Source organism: Ostrea edulis, chromosome 1 (genome assembly GCF_947568905.1).
Source record: "Ostrea edulis chromosome 1, xbOstEdul1.1, whole genome shotgun sequence".
Lineage (NCBI taxonomy): Eukaryota > Metazoa > Mollusca > Bivalvia > Ostreida > Ostreidae > Ostrea > Ostrea edulis.
Window position 1 is genome coordinate 87,109,827 of NC_079164.1, and position 21,340 is coordinate 87,131,166.

The 21,340-nt window shown below is 35.4% G+C and overlaps 1 protein-coding gene across 8 annotated transcripts in view; it reads right to left on the reverse strand.

Moving 5' to 3' along the window:
- LOC125676453 (kinase suppressor of Ras 2-like) overlaps nucleotides 1–21,336 on the reverse strand; it is a 49,689-nt gene extending 28,353 nt beyond the window's left edge. For 2 of the 8 annotated variants that reach the window (XM_056164533.1, XM_048914322.2), the window contains exons 1-9: nucleotides 21,001–21,336; nucleotides 12,464–12,604; nucleotides 10,261–10,405; nucleotides 9,777–9,987; nucleotides 8,660–8,842; nucleotides 7,015–7,077; nucleotides 3,009–3,118; nucleotides 988–1,027; nucleotides 198–278 (exon numbers count right to left, since the gene is read on the reverse strand). In XM_056164533.1, the coding sequence (XP_056020508.1) occupies nucleotides 198–278; nucleotides 988–1,027; nucleotides 3,009–3,118; nucleotides 7,015–7,077; nucleotides 8,660–8,842; nucleotides 9,777–9,987; nucleotides 10,261–10,405; nucleotides 12,464–12,604; nucleotides 21,001–21,165 (1,139 nt within the window). In that variant the 5' untranslated portion in view covers nucleotides 21,166–21,336. The remainder of the gene's footprint in view (nucleotides 1–197; nucleotides 279–987; nucleotides 1,028–3,008; nucleotides 3,119–7,014; nucleotides 7,078–8,659; nucleotides 8,843–9,776; nucleotides 9,988–10,260; nucleotides 10,406–12,463; nucleotides 12,605–21,000) is intronic. The other 6 variants (XM_048914329.2, XM_048914315.2, XM_048914340.2 and 3 more) reach the window with 4 other exon arrangements.
- Between the last annotated feature and the right edge of the window lie 4 nt (nucleotides 21,337–21,340).

Sequence of the window (21,340 nt, forward strand, 5' to 3'; positions counted from 1 at the left end):
AAAAAGATCTAAAACCACAACATCTTCTGAACTAATCCATGTAGAAATTGTTTGTCTCGCTCACATCATTTCCATTTCATCTATCTACATCCCCATTTAATACTTTCTGGAGCTCTGGACAAACAATTTCACATCTGTGATCTTACCCCATGTGTTCTATTAGTACATGTACAATGTACATAGATTATTTTGCTTACTTGCAGACTTTGCACTTGTATCCCAGAAACATTTGTTTGTGACAGAAGTCACATGTTGTGATCTTAAATGTGTTTGATATCCTAAGACAAATCAGAATTCATATATTAATACAAGAGTCCACCACAAGCATGCATGTGGGACACTGAAATCTCATCCGAGGGCTTGAATATTTCATTTCAGTCTGGGCTGAGCCCTGCAGGGTCCCTGCCTGAAATATTTAGACTGAGGGTGAGATTTCCTTTATCCCATATGTGTTAACTCACGGTGGATCATTTTTCTCCCATTACTCATGAATCATATTGATTTTAAAATTGTGAAAAACTTTATACTACACTGAATTTTATCATTAAATTTTGAAACAAAAACCACATTAAGATAGAGTATAGCTGGAATTGGTTTACAATTTAAATGCGAACCTAGACATTAAATGTTATTCTCACAAAACTTCTACTGATTGAAAAACATGAAAATAAAGTAAATATGAAGATGTTGACACAGCTATAGAGTAAAAACTGTCAATATATTTTGGATGTCACAATGGATGACATCATAATGCACAACACTGATTTTTCAAGGTTTGCTTACAAGGAGGAATCCTATCTTACATGAGCAGTAATGGGAGATACAGTTATAAATATTCACTGTAAAAAGCATTCTATTTTTTTTCTTCCAAATGTATCTTTTAATTATATCTTTCTAAATATTAATGATTTAATATTGTAATTTACAATAAATCAGCCCAAATGTGTGAAACAAAGTAAATTTGAATGAAAAAAAAGAGACTCGAACCTGTGTACCAACTTCGGAGACCGGGAAATACTGAGATTATCTGAAATGTAAAGATAACATGATTACTGGACAGAAAACTCCACATGGATACTTCAATGTACATTTTGTATATATTCATATCACTTTAGATCATTGGAAGGCAAAACATCCTAGAGAATTTTTTTTTTAGACAATATGGTTTTCACACTTATTATAGCTGTTTCGTTTCCTGTTGAATCACATTGACTCTTAAGTTATTACTTTACAAAAGTAATCATCTGAGTGCTGTTTATCAGAGCTTAAAATATGATTGTGAACACCAGGTTTCAACATCATCAGGCCAGGTATACCAAGAAATTGAAATCGGAAACTCAACATGAAAGGTAGCTATTCTTAGTTGTGAAAAAACTAGAGATTTCCATTTTCTGTTGCACAAAAAAAACCCTCCTAATTTAGATCCAGTGCTGCTTTAGTTGTACTACGACTTCAAACAAGAGCCCCACAGGCCTTATCAGTCACCTGAGTATTAGTTTAAAGTATCACTTGCCCCAAGGCCTATGGAATCTATAATAATTTTCCTGTTCTGTATATCTAAGCTATATTCTAATATTCAGCAGTGGTATAAAACAAGATGTGTCCTTACAACACAAATGCCCCCAAAAGTGTCCATTCTGATGAAAGACTTTACAGAATATAATATGATATTAAAGGGACTGGTTCACATTTTTTAAAAAAAAAATCATTTTTGATATTAAACACTAAAAATATAACTCATTTAATGTTGACAGCCATAGCCAAAAGTTTGATGTTCTGAATGGAAGAATAAAAGCAATATTTTAGTCTTAACTCTGTCTTATGTAGGGACTTGAGTCTTTTTATGTTTACAAACAAACCAGTGAAATGTTAATTTTGTAATTTAAAGCATCTTCTTTATTTTGCACAGTCACAAATTTCATTTTTAAATGACACATTTTACCTATAGAATACTTGAAATGTGATATATAATAAACTTAGATCAAAATCCATTTCTTTTGAAAACTTTGTAAACGATAATATACCACAATCTTTGTTCACAAAACAAATAATATATGCATTTAGTTTTTCTTACATATGAGCGGTGGTAGGGAAGAAATTATTTGAAAATTGGTCAATTATTGGCAGTTTTTGTCACTACTATGGCCCCAGGACTGCAGGAGTCCTAAAATTTACAGTTTAGTTCCTCATGTCCCAAAGATGCTTCATACTGAATTTGAGAAGAATTGGAATGATAGTTATCAAAAAGTTAAAAATCTTCAATTGTTATTGGACGACGCATGATGACGGATGAAGACCAATAGCAACAGGTTACTGAGTGACTCATGTGGTATACTATAAGAGAGAACATTTGTACCTACAACCTACATGTAATGGGACGTGACAGGGCAGGGAACAGATCATGGTGCCTATATATAGAATTTAACAGAGGGAGTCCAATAGTGTGGATTTAGCATGGGAGTGCAGGCATGCAAGTTTGTACTTACTATTTAGACGAGATGTCTGTGAAAGAGAGGTGTGGGCAGTTAGTACTTACTGTCTAGACATGAGGGAGGTGTCTGTGAAGGAGAGGGGTAGGGAGATGTCTGTGAAGGAGAGGTGTGGGCAGTTAGTACTTACTGTCTAGACATGAGGGAGGTGTCTGTGAAGGAGAGGGGTAGGGAGATGTCTGTGAAGGAGAGGTGTGGGCAGTTAGTACTTACTGTCTAGACATGAGGGAGGTGTCTGTGAAGGAGAGGGGTGGGCAGTTTGTACTTATTGTCTATACATGAGGGAGATGTCTGTGAAGGAGAGGTGTGGGCAGTTAGTACTTACTGTCTAGACATGAGGGAGGTGTCTGTGAAGGAGAGGGGTGGGCAGTTTGTACTTATTGTCTAGACATGAGGGAGGTGTCTGTGAAGGAGAGGGGTAGGGAGATGTCTGTGAAAGAGAGGGGGTGGGCAGTTTACTTACTGTCTAGACATGAGGCAGATGTCTGTGAAGGAGAGGGGTAGGCAGTTTTTACTTACTGTCTAGACATGATGGAGATGTCTGTGAAGGAGAGGGGTGGGGATCCTCATTGGAGGGCCTTCTAACCACATGGGTATTGTCCAGCGTCAGGTCGGGCCGTTTCCTTCGCCTGCGGATACACGTCACAGATAAACATGGCCACATAATGAAATTTTCACATGCAGTTCAATATTTCATTTATACAGAAGTCCATTTGTGCCATAACATATGCAATGTAAAATAAATTTGTATCACATTACAGTCTTCAAATTACCCATTAATGAGAATTATCACTGAATGATATTCTACAAAAATAAAACTAAAACCATTGAAAAAACATTGTTAACACTGTTAAGTACATTTCATACAGGTTTAGTGCACAATGCTGTAAATATATACATGTACAAAATAAGACTACATACTAGATCATATTTTATGAGATCTGTGGTGCAGAAGTCTAGATATTGGTTTATTCCAGAATCAAACCTCTTAGCTAGAATTCATGACATCCAATACCATCCATTTCCTTATCATAACTGGGATTTGGGGGGAATTTTTGTCAAAATCTTTGTCTGACTTTTAAGTGCATCCAAGAAGAATTTTAATTGCTACTAAAATGTGGTCTTAATTAATCTCTAAAAATGATAATTGAGAGCAAATTTCAGTCTTCAAATGAAAAATGGCTTACAAATGAAACAAGGGTGCCACAAACAGTACAACATAGACCTGTCAGAAAGTGAAATTCAACCTACACATTATGCACTGGATTGATATCAGACATTCTGAATAGAAAAGCCTTAATGTAGGTCATGGTGCACCTATCTATCTGACATGTGAACTGATTATGTACTTCTCTGAGAGGGAGGTTGCAATATCTGTATCCATGATGAGAAAAAGTCCAGGAAACTTTTTGACCTACTTTTCATCCTAATATAGGTCACAGAGCACCAATCAAGTTGAAATGTGAACTGATTATGTATTAAATTTCTCTGAGAGGGAGGCTGTGACAAAATTTCTGGGCAATACCTGAATCCATAAAGAAAAAAATCTAGAAAACTGTTTGACCTATTATTAGCTCTAAAGTAGGTCATGGTGCACCAATCCAGCTGAAATGCAAATTGAACTTGTATTCTTCTGAGAGGAAGCTTGTGACAAAATTTCAGGGCATTATCTGTATCCGTAATAAAAGAAAATCCATAAAACTGTTTGACCTACTTTATGGCTAAAAGTAGGTCAAACAGTTTTATGGATTTTCTTTTATTACGGATACAGATAATGCCCTGAAATTTTGCCCTGAACTTTTAGCCATAAAGTAGGTCATGGTGCACCAATCCAGCTGAAAAACAAACTCAGTCTTTTGCTTCTTGAGGAAGAAGTTGTGACCAAATTTAAATGCATCTGTTGTGAAAAAAGGTCAGGAAAACACGACCTTGGAGAGCTAACCGGATGGAAGCACGGACAGCGCCATATGTCCCGTCTAACGACAGGCATATAAAAAATGACAGACATTTCACCTGATATTGGCAGAAGATTCTAGTGAAAACATGATCTGATGTACCGACATATGCTGGCCAATCATCTCTTGAATGCAAAGATTTGTGTTGTATACATGTATAGTCCCTGAAATGTTCTACTTTCCCACTAGAATGGTGAGTGAATGATGAGTGTATGATGAAGGGCAAAGTGAACAATAAACGAACAGTGAGCAAACGGGGAACACACAATGAACAATTTATTTGGAATAACTTGGGTAGTTTTCTTCGCATTTTATAGTGCCGACATCACTAGACTTAAAATTTGTGCTGAGATAAATAAATTCAGTTCAGCTCAGGATTTATTCTCACCTAACTGAAATTCATTTTTGAATGTGAAATTTGATTTTTAAATCAACTACCTGGGTGTATGTTTCCATCACAATAGAGAAATAAATAATCAGAATTAAAACAAGCTAACCTCAGGAAATTTTTGTTCCCCACTTAAGGACAGAATAAGAGGGTGGTATAACTAAAAACAATGCAGATGGAGAGAGTGTAAGTACACAAGGTAACCATAACCCCCCCCCCCCCCCCCCCCCTCCATACAAATTCACAAGTAGACACATCCTCTTGTTAAAATCGGATCTATAATGTTTATAAATGCATCAGGTTGAATTAAGTCACACATTTTATTGTTGTTTAGCATCACATATTGCAATTTTCAATGAAAGATTGTAAATGAAAAAAAATTCCAAGCTGATTTAACTTGCAGTTTGAAAGAGAAGAACACTTCTAGTTTTGTTGTATTCTATTTTATTTCCAGTGTGTAGGTTTTCATTCACTACTTCATCAATTTGTTTACAATGTCAGTTGGTATATTTTAACTTATAACTTTGTTTAAACTTCATTATCATTTTATAAAAAAAAACATATACATGTATATATGTATTAAATCTTCCTCTTAAAAGTAAACACTTAGTCATCGGTTTTAAGGAAGGAGGGCTAATACCTTACACGAATTGTGACCTTGACATTTCACCTTTTAATTTCAAATTCATTAAAGGTGAATTGAACATATTTTCTTGTTAAGATATTAATGACAAAAGGATTGGGCACAAGTTCTTAAAACTTAGAATGCCCTCTCCTTACATGTTAAATTCATTCTTCATTAAAGGTCTTCCTTCTATATATTCATCACCTTGAGTCTCTGCATAAGCCTAGGAAAAACTAAAGTTATCATCTGGAAAACATTTATTTAATATATGAATTTCTGACCTTGGTCTTTTACCTTTAGACCTCAAAATCAATATTAAAGGGGTCTTCTTCGAGCCATAAGGAGTTATTTAATGAAATCTTTTGGACTTTCAGTGACACTGTCTGAAAATGAAAGTGTGACATACAAAATAAGGGACAGACAAACCCAAATCAATATCCTCCAATTTCTGCTAAAGCAGGGGACAATTAGATCGATAATGATTTAAGTTGATGCAAGTCTAGACTTATTTCTTAAGTTTGTGGAAATAATCAACAACATAAATTCACATGCATTCAATATCCCTAAAACTCGATCCTTCCAATCTTATGCAAAACTTCGTTTTTCATTTGTCATCTTTAGAGAGATCAATCCTTTCAATTCAGAGTTCCAAATGACAATAACGAAACAAAAACTGAATGATGGTGAAGGAACGATGAATGCAAGCACTTGGTGAACGATGAACCCAAAACTGTGAACGGAGAGCGCATTGAGAGTGAACGTTGAACGAATGGTGAGCGAATGGAAAAATGGAACATTTCAGGGACTGTACATCAAAGACACAATACAATCATATGACTACGGTAATTTATAGGTGCATGAACATTACACTGTGACGACTACGGTAATTTATAGGCGCATGAACATTACACTGTGATGAATACTAGTATTACACATACAGAAAAGTGTAGACCAGTACATTACACATACAGAGAAATGTAGTCTAGTTATTACACATACAGAGAAATGTAGTCTAGTGCATGGATATGTTCATAGTTAGATGTGCTTCTCTTTTTAAACATTCTGATATCCTACAAAACTGGATCTAGGTTTCTTTTGATAAATAGAGTACAGAGACTTAAGAAAAGCTAGAAAAGAAAATCATTTCATTCCACTTGCAACAAGCCTTTCTTTCCGAAACTTTATATCTAAATTTCTTCAAGCATTAACAAAAGTAAAAGCCATTATGCACCTCAAGTCTAGAAAAACTTCAATGCTTTCTACTTTTATTCATTTTGGCTTTAACAAATATTAAATGAACATACAAGTCCACATATAAAGTAATTCAGTATTGTTAATAATTCACTTAACGAAATGTTAATATATTTTTATTTCTTCTCTATGTTTTATTAAATACATTTAAATAGAGGTATTAGAGATATGGTACTACCAATCTACAAGCTGTAAGAATTCAGAGAACAATTCGCAAATGTTTAATGAAAGAGAATAGAAGCATTGGTCAAACATTCTGTGTTAATTACGCCTCAATTGGCGGAGCACTCCACAATAAACACTCACTCTTCCGAATAGGATTTAATCAAGGGCGGATGGGACGGTCTAGTGATTAAGTGTTTGTTAAATCTAAAAGACAAGAAAACACACCAAAATCAGCACCGTGCAGCTAATCACCAGAAGAAAAATTAAAATGACAAGAAAAAATAAACAGCAATGTGTGCAATGATGAAAATAATATCATAATCCACAGTTGGTATCCAGTGTGTTTTTAATGACACCTTGTTTGACACATTCTTTACTGCGTGTATTTCACAAGGCAAATGTACAACAACAACAACAAACACTATACAAGGTCTGTAATCCCTTTCAAAGGACAGCACATTTTTTTTTTGCATTGTAAAAATTTCAAAAAAACCTCATGCCAAGGTTTAATATCAGTGCAGAAATAGCTACTCCACAGTTTCTACTGGAAGACAATTCCTCTCAAACCTGGTTAATACCCAACACAGTAATATCAATTAATCAAATGAAATTTTACCTGACATTATATATTACTAAATAACAGGGATGGCAATCAGTTATAGAATTGCTAACTGGTTAGTTGCATGGCATTCCTACTGATTATCCAGAACAATGTATGTCAGAGAAAATATCATAAAAAATCACTGTACAAATAATCGGCAATTCAAGCTTTATTGATTAGCTTATGATGGTTTGAATTTAGGATCTAGAAAAATAAAAAGTTCCTGTAGTAGCAGCACCAGCTTTCGTGCCTACCATTCTACATGTACAATTCCTTTTTAAGCATAATTTACAGAATGCTCGAATTGCCTCTGTCAACCATGTGTTGCCACCGAGAACAACATTTTTGGTGGCCTGATAAAACAAAAAACAAAAATTTTCAATATATTTTTTGTACTTTCTGTGTATTTCATTGTGTATGGCAATTAGCATCAAAGTAGACCTTGCCACTCCAGGTATATAACATCAGTCTTGATTTGATCATGCCTGCTTTTCCTGTAACTATAAGGTCATGAACTTGGGTCTTTAAACAGTAAGTAGCATGTGCCAAATTGACCAATACCCCTCATGATCTTCATCTGTAGAACTTTCACTATCTTCATATTAATCTACTTAGTTAACACCATTCAGAGATAAACAAATTCAGGAAATAAATTTTGAAATAAAACTTCCTTCAAACAAATACACATACTCATTCTTCTGTTGACTACCAGAATGATTGGTTGTCTGGTTTAAGATTGCCATCCCTACTAAATAATAAATTATAAAATCCTGCAATAAGTGCATGGTCTGAATTACTGTGCCACAAACTCATTTTAAAGAGAATTTGGAGAGACTTGTTTCCAAAGAAAGAAACATTTGTTTCCTTAATCTGCAGTGAATGAACCTGGTTTGAAGTACCAGGTATTTAAACATAAGTCAAAAAATGTCATCCTTGGAAATGTAGGACCGACTAAATTACATGCAATAATTTCATGTGAATGACCCCATCAAATGTGCTGTACTTCTTTATAAAATAGAAATTATTCCTTTTCAAAATAGAACTTTTCTCTCACTCTTTTCAAACACTTAGCAATCTGATAAGCAAAACATCTTGGTGATAATCTGAACAAAAATCATATAATACATGGGAGGAGCTTAAGCCAGCATTCTTTCTACAAGGAACAAAATTTCAAGATCCACCTACTTGCTGATTCCATCATATTTCTGGATGCCATCGACATCCACCACTTTTATGTGGAGGTTGGCATGGAGATTGGTGTAGGACTTGCTTGTTGTCATGGGGACGGTGTTGGGGGGACTCTTGATCCGGGAATTGGTATTATGTGGCAGCGGTCTCACTGTGGGGGGTGTGGCTGGAGGGGTGATTCTGTTAACGAAAATTCAATCACTATGTAATATCAACATACCAAATAATTTACAAACAAGATCAGTATACGACCACTGAACATTAAGGGGCAAGAAAAGAAATGTATAGCATTCGTAATTTTCATCCATTACAGTCAAAACATTTGACGATGCAATGGTCTAACACCAGCACAGAATGAAAAGATCTTATCGTCACACAGGCAAGAACATTTCTCGGCATGGACTCCCTTGAAAACATAGGGTTGAAATTCCAATTTCTACGTTGACTTTCAATCCCCATAATTTTACACTTATAAATGAATTATAATTCTAAACAATTGTACAAACAAGTTAGTATCTGCCCATTCTAACTAAAATATGAGACAGTCTATGCTTGGGAGAAAATATATTGAAGTAGAATCTTTATCTGATGACTTTAAATCCTTATATCAACTATAAAAGGGCTTTAGGAGATTAGGACAAACACTAATATGGGTTCGTTTTCAAGAGGAGGAATACTCAAAGTACCAAATTATTTGCTCATTTGTCCACAGTAAAATGTAGGTCAGCACTAGCCCAATTGAACTAGTAGACAAATAAATTTTTGCCATCACCAGCCCAATTTGTCTAGTTTGGGCTAGTGCTGAAAAAAGTTTTTGTCACACACTGTTGTATTGGTGTTCCTGGTGGGTTGTGACTTTTGTACTGACCTGTACTGTCATTCCAGGTGGAGTGGTGATGGAGATGAGGGTGTGCTGTGAGGTGGCGTGAGATGGACTTTGACTTTTGTACTGACCTGTACTGTTGTTTCTAAGTCTGACTTTTGTAGTGACCTGTACTGTCGTTCCTGGTGGACTGGTGATGGAGATGAGAGTGTACTGTGAGGTGGTGTGGGATGGGCTGTGACTTTCGTACTGACCTGTACTGTTGTTTCTGAGTCTGACTTTTGTACTGACCTGTACTGTCGTTCCTGGTGGACTGGTGATGGAGATGAAGGTGTACTGTGAGGTGGTGTGGGGAGGAGCTGAGAGGTCTCTGATGATGTTGAGGGACGGCCTGATGATGGGTTGTTGGGAGAACTGTTGTATGGGCTACTGGATGGTGACCGGTACGGTGTCCAGTGAAGCTTAATGCCCCCATCATCTAGACCCCCATTTAGTTCACGTCCTGAGAAAAAAAATTGATTTCAGTCTTTACATTGCATACCATTCCCTTTACACAATTTGTAGGCAAATCAAGTGAACACATACTAAAATTTGCCTACAAAAGACATTGAAAAACCATTTTCTGAAACACTGCTACACATCAAAATCTTTATAAATGCAAAATTAATGCAACCCTTGAGACCTGTGCATTCTATACATATTTATTACATTTTCTGAAGCTGATATATTTAGAATTCTGAAGGAGATATACTGAGGTTTCTGAGGACAGTATTACCAGTCCATATTTTGAGGTTTCGGAGGGCTGTGTTGAGTTTGGTAATGTCCTCCTCTGCCGTATTAAATCGCTGGAGCAAACTCTGAACCTCATCTTCCGTCATGTCCAGTAATGTCCTCAGCTTAATGTCTCTCCTAAGGATCTCCTACAAAGTAGTACACATCTCATTACAGTTTGACAGATTTTAGCATGTGAAAGAGTAACTCTAATCAGACAGACATTAGATATAGGGGTCATTCAGGTCCCCCATGTCACAACAAAGGACCTCCTACAGGGTAAATATTCTGTCATCAATTGCTTTACCTCCTACAAAGTACATATTCCGTCATAAATTGCTTTGTTGATCAACATTTTCTAATGAGTGAGAACAAAACACATATCACTACTTTCATCAAGTGTGTCATGTACATCATAAGTATGTAGAACACTTGTTCTCATTACTAAATACTGTCTATTTATTCTAATTTCTAATTACTGCATATAATACATCGCAGTAATCATTTTCAGTATCAAATTCTAGAAACTAAACGAGAGAGAAACAGAAAAAGACAGAGAAAGAGATCTTTTTTTTCTTTTTTTGCAAACAATCACACAACTTTACAGTAAAAAACAAAGTGGAAATTTTTTTAGGGAAATCCCTTAAATCTATCATAACTTTAGTCTCAACCAGCTTTATTACAATGCAATGTTTTGGTCCTTGTTATCATATTGTTTCTTTGAAGTTAATAAAACAGAACTTAAACTAAAGTGAAACACTCATCTTAATAATTGTATAAATTGTGTACTCCTACACCGTTCTTGGTAAAGCATATATCAACAATTTTAATAGGGTAAAATTCCTAGGTTTCCAACATGCAAATGTTCTTCCTGCTCATTTTGAGATACACCCCACCACAGTACATGAAGATTTCAAACTAACGGTACAATTGTCCCTATATTTTGTCCTAAAAAGGGAGTAAAATTCAGATCATCTGAGTAAGTGTACTTCTCCCATAAAACGAAAGTACAAGGAGATGAATTAATTTCACCATTATAATGCATGTATTTTGTGTACTCAGCCAGGTTTTACACCATTTTTGAAATAATCCAATTTCTTTTCAAGCATTCTCAGCACCAGTTGAATGTTAGAAAAGGATTAGAACATACATAGAGCAACATTAAACTGAGATATTAGGGCTGAAATTATGTGCCCCCTTCACGATACGATACATATAGCAATACCTATGCCACAATTCAATACTTTCAATATGATACAATTTACATAAGAAACCAATAATAACACTGAAGAAAAATTTAATTACCAAATTCATAATCATAATTTTAAAAACAAAATGTTTCCAAACCGCCAAACGGTTAGATGCCTGTTGGCTTTGTAGTTTAAACTCATTAAGTTCACTGTTTTTGTCAGAATCGAGGCTAACAACAGTATGACCATTATCGGATGCTATTTTGTCCCTCATGCAGGTAATATGATAAGTGCAGGCCAAGCCTGATGTATTTTACTGACCCTGTTTGTAATAAACGTATCGAATCGAAAATCGAGGCAATAAATCGAACGTCGAATCGAGTGTTTATATCAATTTGAACAGTATCGATACTTCGGCAAATCGTTTCAGCCCTATGAGATTTGTTATAAATAATATTACATGTAATATGTTCAAAATGAAAATAGCTTTTTGCCAAACATCTAAGCACTATATTTTCTTTAATATAAAAAATATTTCGTGTAAAGACCTCTTTTCAACAATTTTGATAAAATTACGTTAAACAATAACAGTTTATCATTATTGGATTCTGTAATCATTTTAATTCTCAGACAAAAGAGAGCATATAGATAGCTCTTAGTTTCGAAAGCAAGATTGTAGTTCACAAATTAACAGTTCTTAGTAGACACAAAGAGATCCTAGTTAATTTACAGTTCTATCAAGTCCCTAGAATATCATGATTTACAGTTTTTAGTCTACATTGACCAAATGAACTTATTAGAAGTTTACAACTCTCATTTCATTCAGACAATGAATATTATACAGCTCTGATCATTCTACAAAGAGTTTCTATTTTACAGCTGAGGCTACAAAAACTAATTTCTACTTTACAGCTCTCCGTCTAAAGACACAATGAATTGTAATCAGACTTTCTAAACCGCTTTGAGTCTAGAAAGGTAAAGAGGTTCTAGATTGCAAGGGACCTTGTTCATACAGACCTGGACAGCATTCTCTGGGAGTCCTACCACAGTCAACCATTGGTCAGTCTTGGGATAGCCGGACAACTTTTCCTGAGCATGCTGGGGGTCAGCCTCGGTTGTCTTGACTAGCTGTTTACTAAAGAGCTTTAGTAACTTACTCTGAAATCATAAAACAGTAAATTGTAAACCTACAAGTCCTTAGATATTATAAACAAACAATTTAACATAGTTCTGTGCACACAAATTATAGAGTCAAATACATGTAGATCTTTCATTGGAATGAGAGGATCTTAATCAGGATAACTAGGCTATGTCTGTGGGGCAAATAATATTGTGGCATGACAAAATCACCTGGAAAAAAACTTATAGTGGTGTATAATACGCATTCCTTTCTCGCAAAATAAAAGTTTAGAAACAAGAGTACCACAAACGATACATCATATGCTCATCGGACAATGATGACAAAATTTCAGTGCAATATCTGTATTAGCGATGAGAAAAAGTCCAGAAAAATATTTGACCTACTTTTAACCCCAAAGTAAGGTCGCGGCACATGCACCAATCCAGCTGAAATGCAAACTGAATCTGCATTTCTCTCAGGAGAAGGTTGTGACTAAATTTCAGGGCAATACCTGTGTCCATGATGAAAACAATCTGGAAAACTCTTTGACCTACATTTAGCTCAGGAGTAGGTGGAGGTGCATGCACCAATCCAGCTGAAAAGCAACCTGAACGTGTATTCCTTCGAGAAGAAGCATGTGAGAATTTTGCATGGTGTATTTCAGGGCAATATTTATATCCGTAATGGGGAAAATTAGGAATGAAAAAGTCTGGAGAACGAATTTACCTATTTTTCACCCTAAAGTAGGTCATGGTACGTGCACAAATCCAGTAGAAAAGCAAACTGAACATGTATTCCTCAGAAAGGAAACTTGTGACTAAATTCAGGGCATTATCTGTATCAATAACAGAAAAAGTCTGGAAAACTGTTTGTTTGACTTACTTTTAGCCCTAAAGTAGGTCATGTAAGTGCACCAATCTAGCTGAAATGTAAACTAAACTTATATTCCTCCGAGAGGAACCTTGTGACTAACTTTCAAGGTATTATCTGTATCCGTAAAAGTCCAGAAAACTGACTGGCCTATTTTTAGCCCTAAAGTAGGTCACGGTGCATGCACCAATCCAGCTAAAATGCAAACTGAACTTGTATTCCTCCGAGAGGAAGCCATGGTAACTAAAGTTCAGGGCAATATATCTGTATCCGTAACAAAAAAGTCCCCAAAACAGTTTGACCTACTTCTAGTTTTATCCCTAAAGCAGGTCACAGTGCATGCTCCAATCCAGCTGAAATGCAAACTGAAACTGCATTTCTCTCAGAGGAAGGTTGTGATTACATTTCAGAGCAATACCTGTCCCCATAATGAATAGAATCTGGAAAACTATTTGACCTACGTTCAGCCCTAAAGTATGTTAGGGTGGGTGCACCAATCCAGCTGAAATGCAAACTGAGTTTGTATTTCTCAGAGAGTAAGCTTGTGACTAAATTTCAAGGCAATATCTGTATCGGCCGTAATGGGAAAAAATTTGGAACTGTTTGACCTACTTTTAGCCCTAAAGTAGGCCAAGGCGCATGCACCAATCCAGCTGAAATGCAAACTGAATTTGTATTCCTCAGAGAGGAAGCTGTCCAGAAAACTGTTTGACCTACTTTAAGCCCTAAAGTAGGCCACTGTGCACCAATCCATCTGAAATGCAAACTCACTCTTTCGCTTTTTGAGAGAGAAATTGTGACCAAATTTCAACACTGTATATTACAAAAAATATTAATAAAGTCTGTAAAACATGACTTTGGATGGACATTGCCATATCATAATATGTCCTGTCTAACAATATACAGTATTATTTTTTGTGTCATTTCACATTCTATGTCTAATAACTGTAATGGTAAACTTCTGCACATCATATTAGATTTATTCAAATTCCACTGACAAAAACCTCATTTTCTACACAATTTACAAAATACATGAAAACCCACTACTATCACGACATTATGTGTCTCAGGTCATTACACTCAGTTTGACCTCTGAGAAACAATTGCATACCCACTTTCTAATTTTTTGTAAAGCTTTTGTTTTACAAGGGTGAAGTATGACCACCACAAAACCAACTTCTTACATTTCTTGTATCTGGTATTTTTTTATCATTTCAATTAACTGGGTATTCTACCACTTTACAGTAAAATAAATACAATATATTAGTATAGATATGACGATTTGATGGTTGATAAAATTTATCTGTGTACATGTATCATTATAGCCAAATTAGCCATGTATTTATAGAAATCAAAGCCTCATACACAGTCAGTAGTAGCTCACTTGGTGACTAATAATAGAATACAGGTCAACATCCATATAAACTTTACCTTTATTGTAGGTGCGTGAATGATCTATTTCCTCTTTTTTAATAAATAAAACTTTGAATATTTCTTCCTCTCCAATGAGGAACTAAAATGCTCCTTAATTACTAACTTGGTGACCCCCCCTCTATCAAGAATATGCCTTGTGAAGTTTCTACCATCAACAGTTTTTTGTACAATGAGCCTTTAGGATAAACAAGACAACATGTTAATTGTGTAAATAAATCTGTACAAACAATGAAAAATCAGTCACGATCATGATGGAGGTTCACAAACATCATTTTTATGATGACTGAGGCTCTATTGTCCCTGTTATCTGTTACAGATCAGCCATTTGTTTTATTTTTACTCCCTTCTAGGAAGCTCGGGGAATAATACTGATGTAATAAAGTCGAGCATCGAGTCCTTGACTGTTGCGTGACTTTATAAGGTATCAATCATAACATTCAAAAAGGTAACTGAGAAATGTTAAATGCTGCTCGTTGTGTGGTTTGAACTAGAGCTGTCTCTGGTTTGTTTGGAATTCCTGATTAAAGAATGCCAGGAATGTGTTATTTAAATACCAACTACAAAGTAGCACATGAACCAGTACAGGCAATACTACAGAGGTGTCCTAATACCAGTGTCAACACAACAATGTCTGCAATGGGAGACCCGATACATGTAAAATTTAACCTGAAAGGTCTAAAAAATAGTTCTGATTTCACAGTTATTAGTCACATGGACTTTGTGGATCATGACAAAGCCAAAATGAATGTTTTGAATCTTCTCCTTTTAATTACATGTATAATAATATCATGGTGGCTTACTTCTGCCCCCTAAAAACAAGTTATCTTCCCATAGATTATGTCAACATGTATGAAAATTATGTTGACATGCAACATAAATATGTCACCATGCAAAATTAATACGTTGAAATAAAACTTAATTATGGGATGTCACACAGTGGCGATATTTGATTTTTTATTTTATTTTTCTAATTCATATCTGATCACATTTTTCTTGCATGTCAACATAATTAAGATGCACACCGACATTTATATTGCATGCCAACATAACCATCTCGCATGTTGACATTCTACAGAAAAATGATTTGTTTTTATTAGGCAGAAGTATATCCCACCTTATATAATATGGGTATATATATTCACAGATTGAAATATTCACAACCAATTATTTACTTAACATGAATTGAATATAAGTAGTCCACACAAGTAATGAAATATCAAATACTGTAAAGCACAGTGTTTGATTAAAATGTCTGATTGTGCCGCTTTCCCTCCCTAATACAGTCATCATACTTAAGATACCTGTACACATGGTATACCACACTGCTATAATTAGTATATTTTCATTAACTGATTATATTTGATCCACTGAATTGGAAACAACTGGGAGAAAAGAAGATATTATGCAAATTAAAATAGTTTAAATACTTAGTAATCTTATGTATGGCTTATAGATATCAAGTGTCATCTTTCCCTACAACACTACGCCTCTCAGTTCTTGAATTAATGCATCTAAAGAGGAAGCTGATTGTAATATATAGTATTCAAACATTCCACACCCTCACTGGAACGCCCTATATTCAACAAGAGCTCCACAAGTTAGGGCATCTCCTTGTAATGTAGGCAATCAGCATATTTTAAAAGTATCTCTAGCAAAATACAAATCTATTGAAAAATATGACCCCATAAGAGTCAACAAGCTCCCATATAGTGAGTTCCTGTGTGATCGTGACCCTAGACCTTTTGACCCCAAAATCAATAGGAACTCTTCGGAGTCTTCCTCTGTTGGTAACAAAGTTACACGTGAACATGGTGAAGTATTAAAGCGATCAAACAAAGAAAAAAATGCCGCCTCTAGAGTCCAGAGTGTCTACTGCTTTCTCTACTACTCACAATGACACACTCACACAAGCAGTTCAGCTGCTATATTCCTGCTCACAAAGTCACAATGAAGTGCAAAGGGATAATAAACAGTATTTTCAAAAGTTATCTCCCTGGTTCATGTCAGTAGAACATATTCTAAGGAATCCATCCTGAAAGTCCTTGATCCACCACCCAGAATATTATTTACTTATCCCTGAATAAATCTTATTAAATGAGTTAAATCACAGTTCAGGTAGATATGTAACAGCTATGATCTGCTTTTAGGCATATTATAGTATAAAGAATAGCATGGCAATGATTTGTACACTCTCACTTGCTAGATGCAAGTAAAAATTTGTTTGGACCCATAACATTGATATCTTGCCCACATGTGAATGAATTTAACATGATGCAACAGCACTTTATTACATTTCATGGGTTCCATGTTCAAAAATTCAATAAAAATTAAAATAAATGATTTAATAGAAATGTTTTATCATATGATTGCATTTGAATCAAACATGAAAGAAGAAGGAAGAAATGTCACGGTAAACTGAACTTATTTTTTATGAATTGCAAATCATGCAGTGTTCATTTACAGTTTCATCATAAGGAGCAATATAACAATAAGTTTTGAAAAGACTATTGATAATAAATTACAATGAAAAAGTCTTTTTGACAATTCATAGTTACTAAAGTGTATGTGTTGATGCAAGAACACACAAGAAACATTTTACTTCCAAAGGTATAGTTTATCGGTGTTGGTAAATAAATGCCATCAATGTCGCACACCTGTGGCATTTGTAATATCAGGAAACTGCAGGTGAGACAAAACTGGAAATTCATAGCATTGTTACATATTATAAAAATGTCACATATATAAATTTCTTTTTCAATTAAGAACTGATGAATATGAAAATTGATACAAATTTTTATCTTAAGTCTATTAAAATGACTGAATACATGTAATGTATCTTTGTATGACAAATCTAAAAGAACCAGCAAGTAAGCTTACAAAACTCTCTACAGTCCACTCCACTTATATTGAAGTCGGTTATATTGAAATATCTGTTATATTGAAGTTAAATCAAATCCCCCAGTAGCAATATTTGTGTATTTCAGCATTGGTTATATTGAACTTTGGATATAATGAAGAATTCAGGTTGGTCCCCTGAATTTCATTATATCCGGAGTAGACTGTATTTGACTTGTATTTGTGGGTACCTGATTCTGAAATTAGGGACAGGAGCTCACATGATTGATGTAAAACTTAGTCAAGTTTAAACCATGTTTGTATCAAGACACATAATCAGGATAACATCATTCCAACATTCCCTCTAAGCTTTTACAAATTAGTTCCCTGTTGATGCTGAGCTGTGCATAAGCTTATCATAATATCATTCAACTGGTCAAGGAACCAGAAAGTTAAACTCAGATGAGGCAAGTGTAACATCTTTGTTAAAGATACATCTGAATGTGTATAGCATCTTCATTTTCACATCACACATATGATTACATTCAACTGCAAAACTAAATGAGAAAAGTAGAAAATTTCCAACTCCGATAATTTGTATGATCTGCTGCATATATGCACAGATATAGCAGAGTTGTCGAAAACTGTTTGTCCTGCCGGCAAGGCTGGTAAAAAATTCTCTGGACAGATAACTTGCTAGAAAATGTAGGTCCGAATGATAGTTTGAAAATATTGTGTGTGATGTGATTATTAGAACTCGGGATCAGGATGTGCAGGTGAAGGTCACAACATGGCCGATCAATTTTGTAAAAGGTTCTCTACCCACTAAGAAAAGATTGGTTGTGGTAACTCAGTGATAGAGCATTTGCTTCATAACCGGGAGGCAGTGATTGGGAAGGCCAAAATGGCCTATGGGACTATGGCCTCTCGGTTCAAGTTTTCAATGGGCCATTTTCAGATTTAATGGGCAATCAACATATTCTGAATGACCATTTTCAATAAATAGCAGATGTGCAGTGGAACATTATTGTTTTAATTGAAACTCTGAACCATGACCACGATCTTTTTCACCGCTCTTGAAAATGTTTCTACTTGTTTCAATGTCCCCTTCTCAACGGTATCATTGCATTTACCGGCATTGGTATTTGAAGACGGTCTCTCGTTGGTTTTTTTATTTTTTTTTTATTTTCTGTCAATCTGTCCTTGGACTTCTGAAACTTAAACGCTAAAGTATAAGCATGAGAAGATGTGATGAGATGTGATGCAAGAGGAAATAGTTTATTGGTTATCTATTTTGATTTATATTGCTTCGACCAATGAGATTTGGTGTATCAGAATACATAAGAATTAAAAATGAACAAAAATAAGTAAGTCGTACCCAATTCATTCAAGAGAGAGAAAAAAACGTAAGTTACAATCGATAATAAATGCGCACTTTGGCACATGGATTAGATAATTTAATGTGCCAATTTTCACCTGAATGGGACTACGGCGCAGGGGACATGGCCTTCCCAATCACTGGGAGGTTGTGGGTTCAAGCTCTGCTCGTACCACGGCCGCATCAAACTTAAGATGTAATGATTGCTCCTTCACCATATGCTTGTCATTTATGAGTATGATGAGTAAGAATCATGGGTCTTTTGGATATGACCTTGAAATTGAAGGTCCTGTGTTGTGACAGGCATAAATACATTAAAGAACACTTACTACTAACTTAGGCTCCAAGTACATTGAAAGCATAGGTCTAAATTTGTGGTACTTCTCAGGGTTCGAAATTAACACATGTCTGTAAGTCCGAGACTAGTAAAAAACGTGTCGGACTAGTGAACTCTCTATAGCACTAGTCTGTACGGACTAGTGAAAATCCGGAAATCAATCTTCAATTGGTAAAGATTTTTTAGGAAGATTTGTCTGAGTCTCTTAGATGTTTGAACTTATGGTTGATTACCTGCATGGTCAAGTGTTTGCATGACTATGACATCCTGATCTTCCAAACATATGGAGTGCGTTCGAGACCGCCGTTCTTCGAACGTGCACAAATTGTCAAATTCCTGCTGATTCCAAACGCCAAGTACACATCACGAGAACGTGTTCTAGGTGTAAGAATTGCAAGTAGTGTGGTCTGAGAACATGCACGTTTGTGCGCACATGTTCTCGCCATTCGCGACTCTAACACAGTAGTTCATAACACTATAGCTCATGTCTTGGTCAATCGAGTGAATTTTATTGACTTTATTGATAAAATTTCGAACTCCTGTGACTCTAAAATCTGAGCACCAAAACAACAGGAACATCGATCTCGAACGCACTTATGGACATTTATAAAAGGATTAACGTGGAGGTTAATATTGTATGCTTCTGAAGATTTTGAATACGAAATAAAATATGGTGGTCTCTTTTTCTTCTGTAGGTGTCAGAAATTGAATTGTTTGCAACTGTGATGTGTTTGGTTTGATTAAAATGAAGATCATTTTATGATATATTGGACGGACTAGTGAAATGCTTTGCGGACTAGTGAACATCAACAGTGACTAGTCCGTAAGGACTAGTGCTTGAACAAGTTACTTTCGAACCCTGCTTCTCAAACAGCTGGTGATGTCTCAATATGTGGGGACAATATCTTGAAAGGACGTAAAATAAACAATCTTGGAAAGGAGAGAAAAATTGCTGGACCTGGACCACTTTAAAAATTACAAAGGCACCCGTGGTGTTCATGAGTTCCAGGATGGTTAGAAAACTGACCGTGTTTGGCTGGATATGAATGGGAGATGCATTACTGTTAATAACAATAAAAGGCATTTTGGTTTAGTTCTTTTGTTTTCTTTCTATCAAATATAAGACCTGTACATCATATAATCAAATATCTGGTCTGACGATACTTTGTCCGGTCTGACAGAACCTTTAACCATGTCAGACAGGCCTTAATATTCTTGCATACGAGTTCGGTAAACGGACCCATTCCCAATTAAAAATTTACTGGTTTTTCCCAAAATTATTATTATACTGAGAGTTGTATTGTTTCAGCTCCAGTACTGCTGTAGCAAATGCAAAATTATAATGTAGTAGACAAAAATAAAGAAGAGAGAAAGGGGTTCTTAGGAGACATACACTCATTGTTTCACTAACTGAATGTCTAAGTAACCAGGAACGAAAGATAGAATGTCGGAACCACTCGGAGGAAACACCCATCCCCACGTCCAGGGTTCCTAGTCTCCAACAAAAACAACGGAATATGACATGACACAGCAATCCAAATCTTGTCAAAAATGTGGACTGAAATTAACTCTGTACTCACTTCTTGCTCTCTAATTTCATTCTGTGTCAAATCATTTGTAGCTGCACATTCATTTCGCAAACCAAGTAGCAGTTTGGCAGTGCTATCTATCATAGTTTGTATGAATTCCACATCTTTCAGAGTTTTTTCGATGACTTCGTTTTCTGCGTCTGAAGAATCCGACATCTTGTCGTCTAATTATCGTAATATTCTGCTTCTGTACATACTGTCCGACAGATTGGGGCATTTACATTTCAAGTCATCTTTCAGGAATACAACAAACATTGAAGTCGGATGACAAACGACGGAAAATATCCAATGACTTTCGCCATCTTGAATCTTGTTTAAATCTCGTCTGTCA